The sequence below is a fragment of the Passer montanus genome, unplaced genomic scaffold (genome assembly GCF_014805655.1).
Source record: "Passer montanus isolate IOZ18808 unplaced genomic scaffold, ASM1480565v1 scaffold11, whole genome shotgun sequence".
NCBI classification, from domain to species: Eukaryota; Metazoa; Chordata; class Aves; order Passeriformes; family Passeridae; genus Passer; species Passer montanus.
The window spans coordinates 13,557,386-13,565,198 of NW_024357613.1; the positions used below are offsets into that span (position 1 = coordinate 13,557,386).

General features: G+C 46.7%; 1 protein-coding gene across 2 annotated transcripts; it reads right to left on the reverse strand.

The window, feature by feature from the left end:
- Positions 1-1,918: 1,918 nt before the first annotated feature.
- TPBG (trophoblast glycoprotein) lies at positions 1,919-6,984 on the reverse strand. Of its 2 annotated transcripts, none has more exons than XM_039729754.1 (2): positions 6,727-6,984; positions 1,919-6,030 (listed from the first exon to the last, which is right to left on the reverse strand). In XM_039729754.1, the coding sequence occupies exons 1-2, from the start codon at positions 6,765-6,767 to the stop codon at positions 4,755-4,757; spliced, it is 1,317 nt and encodes a 438-aa protein (XP_039585688.1). In that variant the 5' UTR covers positions 6,768-6,984; the 3' UTR covers positions 1,919-4,754. The 2 variants fall into 2 exon arrangements, with proteins under 2 accessions (XP_039585688.1, XP_039585697.1); XM_039729763.1 differs by lacking the exon at positions 6,727-6,984 and adding an exon at positions 6,436-6,502.
- Positions 6,985-7,813: the final 829 nt, after the last annotated feature.

Genomic DNA, 7,813 nt, shown 5'->3' on the forward strand with positions numbered 1-7,813 from the left:
AAGTGAAAGTCCTTTTTAAGGACATACTTATACTGCAAACCTGTATTCTTTCTTCTAAAGGCTTGGTAGGGGTTTTTTTTCCAATGTGGGAAGAGAAGTGCTGTTAGGTTTATTGTGTTGGTATAAAGCATCACTTTTCTGCTACTGCTGTATTGACTTGGGAAGCTAACAGAGTACACTTCTCTATCACCAAAGGACCCTCAGCTCCCACGTGGTTTGTCTCTTTTCTGAGTGAAGTACCTGATAAATGCTGCACTCTCCAAATGTTCTGCTTTCTATCTCCCCTGTTTTTTTAATTGGGCTTTTATTGTTTGATTTTAAGTCAAGGTCTTTTCCCCTTGTAAGCAGCATATTTGAAAAAAAAAGAAAAAGGATTATTAAGTTATGAACCTGATCTAGTCATTATTAAATCAGCAGGCACTGAACTAAATTCAATCTTCTATTATATTCCACAAGAAACTCACAGTGGAAACACCTGCACTGCAAATATTGTAAAATGGCATGCCACTTGTTAACAAAATGCTTCTATTTATAGCACGAGGAGGAAATTTGAGCTGAACCTATAAAAATGACCAGAACCTAATGGACAGATTCAGTCAGGAATCGTTCCTATCCACAGCCTTGTGACTTCCAGGGCTGACCCATTACGAAGAGATAATTATTTCCTTTACATAGATAACTGTTTCCTTTACAAGCTTCTCCCTTCCACTTTCTCTCATATAATATAAATGTCATTTGGAAGCTTGAAACCAAAACATTTTTCTTACCAAATGCTATTTTCCTTCATCATATGCTGAGAATGAATGGTTCTTCTTGAACATTCAGCTGCTAAAGAGAAAGAAAAAGTGCATATCAAATTTTCATTCTGTCCACTTTGACGAAGGCTCGCTTCCACATTAAGGCTTAAAGAGAAATAAAGATGCTAAACCTCAAAATATTGGTGCAGTCAGACTGATTTCTCTACCTGTGCAGATTCATGATACTCTTTTTAATGGATTTCTTGAGAAAATGAGGCAAAAAAGAAATTATGCAGATGCAGAAAGACTGGAGTATACCACAGGGAAAATGTTAGAAGAATAATGAGAGTTGGGATCCTAGTGCAGTCATATTTTGAATAATTTGCCATGCCTGTTTTCAGTGACATCTCAGTCAACAACAGAATGTGGGTCTGAACATTCTGACTGCTCTGCTTGCTGCTGTGTCACTGGGGACTGTCACCAGTGCTTAAAAAGTAAATTACCCTGAATGAAAAGATTTAAAGCAGTTGTTGCAAAACTTCAAACCACTTTCTGGATGTCAGAATTGCTGGTAATAGTATGGCTTGGCAAAATAAAAATTACCTAATAAAGATCTAATTTAAAGCTACCTTGGTTAAAGGAGGATTTGGGGAATTTTTTTACCTGGCAACATCACTTATCCAAAGTGTTTCAATAAAATATATTAAACTATGTAAATTCCTAGTGCTATTTTTCTAAGAAAATTATAAGATTGTTACAACTAAAACTAGCTTTAACAAAGCAGCTAAACCTTGGAAAAACAATCCTTTCTGCTTCTTAGCTGTGCAGCCTTTCATGAAGATTTACCCACTACTTTAGTTTGCATGTTTTTCAGTAACAATTATGTCACACAGAACTTAGGGGAATTATGTATACAAAACACATTTTAGAGGCATTTAGAACTACATGTGTCTTATTGAAGAATGAATGAATAAGCTGCTCTGGAAATAGTCAATTGGAAGTAGTCAATTGGAATCTCAGGTGTCAAAGCAGAGTAGGACTATAAAATATGTTTCAGAAGAACATTGAAACTAGTTATTTTTAAGTGTTTTGTTTTTAACCACGTTCTGAAGTAGTGTGGGAGCTACTTTTATGTGCCTTCTTAGTACCACTGTTAATTATTTTGTAAAAGAAAAGCAAAACAAATTTCAAGCACTGTTTATGGAAGGGAATTTAAGATCAAATAATGCATTGTACAAAACACCAAAGCATTCACTGTTGGTCAAACACTGTAGGGGAACATCACCCAACACAACACCGACACATGCTAAATGTTACATCCTAATAAATACACATGTAAGCAAATGACAAAAATTATTTTAAAGTAGCCATCACCAGATCTCTAATAAATTTCTATTACATTGACTAAGATACAAAAATAATAGTAATAATAATCTTTAGAATAATATGTGTAGTAACAGTAACAACAGTTACACTTGCCCACTATAGAAATACTCGCTCCATTGGTGAGAGACTGCAATTAAAGTCATTGCCTGTCCTTACACAGCTCTACAAATGCACGGCCGTTACATTAACACATCACAGATAATTGCTTTTACTGTAGTTACTTTAAAGTATCTGTTAACAAAACTCGGGAAATTGCCCAAGAAATGGCTTGGTATGCACATATTTTATCTGTTGTATTACAGGAGCATCTTAAGCACGGATGATGCTCTACTCCTCTTGGCACTGTACAGGTTGATCATCTCCAGAATAATGGATACAACAAAGCACACTGCGTAGCTACTGTAAATTCTAGCTTCTTACATAAACTATCTGATGTATACCAAGTATGAAGGGTTTGCATAGTGGCAACAGTAATAGTTCTTCACATGGGGGTTTTCACACTATCCTTAAAATATGGGCAGCTAATATTCAGACGGGCAGTCTGCTTTGTAAGAATTGATAAATTTAATTATATATGCCATCAACCATATATTGCTCATACATTTAAATTACAGCAGGAAAATATGCTATCACTTATTTCACATTAATTGCAAAATATACTGATTTACAAAACAATAGTTGTACTTAATATCCATTATTTTTTAACTTTAAAGGGTAAATGCACATAAGTACATAAAAAAAAATCACTGCTGTTAAATCCAATTTAAAGCGGTAGAAAATTAATGAAAAGCAAGGTGTGCTACTTGCTTTGTCTGAAGTCGCAAGATGAAAAACACTTTTGAATAATACTGGTGCCCAAAATAGATTATATTTCTTCTGATACTTTAAGGACTATTTTATATTTGAGCTCTTACCAAAAGTATACATCTATGAGAAAACTGTCACTTTTGAAAGCAAAAGGAATTAGCCAGCAATTTGTAAAATTTGAGAGATGCTCAAGAGCTTCAAGTAACAGTGACCATGGAAAAAGCTCCACAGATAAACTGATATATATCAAGTCACATCACACTTTTACAGCTGGTGTATTTTTTTCATTAAGAAACCATAAATATATTAGAAAAAGTGCACTAATTATTGGCAGCCTCTGCAAGGTTCTTGCTAACCTTTCTATATGTGGTCAGAGTTGCATCTTAAATTAGGCATTCTGAAGGGTTCTTTTGCATGCTTTATCTATTTACAAGAAAATGCATTCCCAAGCAAGTAGCAAGCAACATTCTATACTGAAGTGCACCTGTTAAATGCATTAAGATAAATGTAAAGTTCCATCAAGTTATTGGACGTAGATTGCTACAGAACTTCACAAGTCCCAAGACCTTAAAAAGGAAACAGCAATCTAATAAATGCTGTAGTGATGCACAAGCCTAGAGCTTCCTGACCGCACGATTGAGCTGCATTTAATTTAGTTCAGGACACAGAAGTATGGTTTTTTTATAATAAGCCATTCTATTCAGGTAAAAATTTCTTTAGCTTACGTACTCCACAATTTAATTTGGTTGTTTTTTGTTTGGTTTTTTATTCTTTTTTTTTGGTAGAGAAGACATTATGAAAATTCTATTAGCTTGTGTCTTCCCAGGAAAGTGGACCCCAGCATCTGTCTTGACATTATGCAGGTGCTTTCAGAGAGCAGTCTGAGGGGTTTGTGCCAAGTGAAACTGCTCCTGTCATTTAATTCTCAGTGGAATTAAGCTCAGTGTAATTCTCCTGGCGTATATCACAAAATTGTCAAACATTTATGGCTCTAAGCTACACATTTGTATAAACTTTTATTCATATTACTACTGCAGGGCAATTACTCCAGAGACTACAGCGCTATTCACATTCTTAGATGTCCATACTTTTCTCATTGAACAGCAACACAACAGTTCTTGTAAGACTGTTTATTGAATTTAACAGTTCAGACTGAGTTTAGATGGAGTTTAGATGCAGTTTGTATAAAAAATTCTGTCAAGTCACGTAAACTGCAATCAAAAATAACTACAAAATAGCAAGAGACTTACTGAGATTATAAATTTCCTAACATGTAAAACTATACAGTATTTGTGCATGCTCGCTATTTGATTTCCTTCCGAAGAGCTGTTAAAAGGAGTTTGTTTGGTTTTTAAAATCTCAAGGTAGTCTATGAAATGGAATCACCGCATCTCAATTCAGATATACAAGATCAAAACTGGCACAGAGGAACATAACATTTTTTTTTCCCAAAAAGTTGAGGCAGCTTTTGTTGAATGGCGTCTGCATCAGTAAACGTTTTATAAACTCTGTTGGCTTTGGATCATCAGAGAGAATCCTTTTTTTCTTTTGACATCCTGAAAAAAAATTTCCCACAAGTGCAGACAGGAAAAGAGTGGAGGAAAATAAGTAGCAGCTTGTTTCCTACACACAGCTGAACGCCATGCTCAGCAGTCCAGTGTCTCAAAACAAAAATTAACTTGACATCACAGGGAGGCATATCCCCCTCAAGTTACAAGCATGTCTGAGACTTTTCAGGGGAGATGGAAGCAAGCACAAGGGTAAAGCATAAGTCTACTTTTCATGCATAGGTGCCTTGCAGTGCCCTGCATCTGGGGCATTTTGTCAGACATCCGAGTTAGAGCTGAGGTTTGTTAACCTGGGGTCTGCATTGATCTCGTATCTGTAGTGGTAGCCCTCCATGTGATCCCTACAGGCATCTCTGATGTTGTGCATCCACTTTTTGATTCCTTTTCGGTTCAAGTACAAAACTAGGAGGAATATGGCCCCAATGAGAGCCAAGACTATCCCCAGGAAGACGTATGAAGTCTGTAGCTGGGAAGGCAGGTCTATGGGCACGGAACAGTTCATGTCCGAGCCACTGATCTTCAGCAGGGCTTTGCCCAACATCTTGTCAGGGGAGGCACAGGTCAGGGCTTCTTTGCCCTCCACCTGGTCACTCTCTTTAAGCCAGGCCACCAGGTCCTCGATGGCACAGTCACAGACCCAGGTGTTGTGGCGCAGGACGATGTGCCGGAGCGCGGGCAAGCTGCGGAACTGGGCCAGGGTGCTGTTCCACAGCACACCCAGGGAGTTGTCGCTGAGGTTGAGGCTCTGCAGCTGGCCCAGTCCCTGGAAAGAGACATTTCGCAGGCTCACCAGGGAGTTGTTGCTGAGGTCCAGCTGCCGCAGGGCCGGCAGGGCAGTGAACATGCCGGCGGGCAGCAGCACCAGCTCGTTGTCGGCCAGCTCCAGGCGGCTGAGGTTGCGCAGGGTCCCGGACTGCAGCAGGGCGGCCAGGCTGAGCAGGACAACGTGGTCGCGCAGGGCCCCGCGGAGCGCCAGCTCCTCCAGCGGGCTGCCGCCCTCCCCGAAGGCCTGCGGGCTGAAGGAGACCAGCGCGTTGCCGCTGAGGTCCAGCTGCCGCAGGGCGGGCAGGGCGAGGGAGCCGGCCTCCACGCTCCGCAGGTGGTTGCCACTGAGGTTGAGGGAAGCGAGGTCGGGCAGGCGCTGGGCGGAGAAGGCGCCGGCCGGCAGCTCGGTCAGGGGGTTGCCGGTGATGAAGAGGCTGCGCACGTAGGGCGGCAGGTCGGGGGGCACCGCCGTCAGGTTCCTGTTCACGCACTTCACCGTCCTGGCCGGCTCCGAGCACTCGCAGAGGGCCGGGCAGCCGCCGGGCTGCGCCGAGCCGCAGCCCAGCAGGACGGGCAGCAGCAGCCCCAGGCAGAGCGCGCCGCGCCCCGGCATCGCGCCCGGCCCGGCCCCGCACGCAACTTTTCCCTCCGGGCGCCTCCGGCTCCGGGCGGCGCGGCGCGGCGGGGGCCGGCTCCGGGCAGCCCTTTCTTCGGGGGCAGGCGTTTCCCGTCGGGGGCTGGCTCCGCTCCGCTTCCCGCAGCGAGACCTGCGGCAGGGGAGGAAAGGGACACGGCAGCGGCGGGGCGGCGCGGCTCCTCTTGCCCGCGCCCACCCCCCTCCCTCGGCCCGCGTCTCGTCTCGTCTCCCGCCCCCGATACGCGGCTCTCCCGGGTGGCCCCGGCCCCGCGGCAGAACACGCGGAGGAACAAGTTTTCGCCCACTTCCAGCTCACGCCGCCACCTTTCCCCCCGGCCGTCGACTCCACCGGCGCAGCACGGAGGGGAAGAGGAGGGTCCGAACCGCCACCGCCCACCGTGTCCTGTGGCTCCCCACCTGCCGTCCCTGCCCCGGGGCTCTTCCCCTCCGCTCCGCGGCCGCTACAAACTCCCGCCCCCAAATCCCAGTGCGGAGCGCAGCGGAGCAGAGCCCGGTCCCGGACCCCGTCCCTCACCTCCCGCCCCGCGTACAGAACAAACTCCGCCGCAGCTCGCCGCCGACTGCCCCCAGCCCTGCCGCCAACTCCGCGCCCACCCTCGCCGCGCCTGGCCCTGCCTCCGCTGGCAGGAGAAACCAAGCGCCGCCCGGCCAGGGGGAGCCGCCGCCCGCGCCCCGCCCGCCGCCCCCGCGCTCCGGCTCGGCCGCCGCTGCCGGGCTGCCTCGCCCGGGAGGGAGCCCGCGGGAGGCTCCGCTCGGGTCCCGACCCCCGCGTCCCCCGGCCCCGGTGGTGCTGCCGGGGACTCACCTCGCCGCCGAGCGGGGCCGCGCCATGTGGAGCCGCGCCATGCGGGGCTCCAGCTCGGCTCGCCGGGCGCGGAGCGGGTCCCGCCCGCCGCTGGAAGGGCGAGCCCCGCGCTCCGCTCCCGCCTCGCAGCGCAGTGCTTGTGCCTGCCCCGCCGCGGCTCCGGGGCGCCGTTCGCCGCGGTTTCCGCGATGGGCGCGCTCAGGCCGGCGGCAGGATGGGGAATCCCGGCGGGTTTCGAGCGCCGGGGTGCCGAGCCGGCTGCTGGCGGCCACTGCCCCCGCCCGCCTACCCAGGGATCGTGTTTCGGGAGAGGAGGGAACAACAGCAGCCACAAAATACACCGAGTGCAAAAAAAAGAAAAAAAAATCCCAAAACCAAAATAACATCAAAACTACACTTAAACCCACCGGGAACTTTAGAGGTCCTAAAACATATAATAATAGTGATTTTTAAGAAAAGAAATGAACCTGCAAATCGACAGTTCAAGATTGATATTTAAACTTTATTACGGTGAGGAAAAGCCTGTAAGTACCTGTCTGCTTGTCAAATGTTTACCAGCTTCAGTCTCTGTGGCTGTCCCAGAACCGTCCTGGCAGCGCTGAGCAAGCCGGGTGTAACAAAGTCTGCTTTGCAAGTAACTCCCTTACCTTACCCTACAGAGGAGGTATTTGAGGAAGTCGTGCGTGGTGTGAGCTGCCATGTGGGCTGTGTTTGGCCACTGGTCCCCAGAAAGTGCTTCAGACCATTAAATAACACCTAATTAACACAGAAGATCCACCAGTGTATACAAATAACCAGTTTCAGCAATGTGAAACAGAAAGTTTTGAGGCGATGAGTCCTTTGGGCTTTCCTTATCCTTCTGTTGACTGCCTACACAAGATTTCCTTCTCCCCGTATGTCAGTTACGCTCCTTCTGCCTTCCTGATAAACTATGTTCCTTTTTTTGGTAGAGTCAGCAGGAATCTCAGAGCTGCCAAAAGCCGTAGGGGAAATGAAGAGATGAATCCAGTATGAAGTCTTGATAAAATCAGCCCCAGAATGTGGAGAGTAATGAATTAAAACACCAGTTTCTGTAGGATTGTTCTCC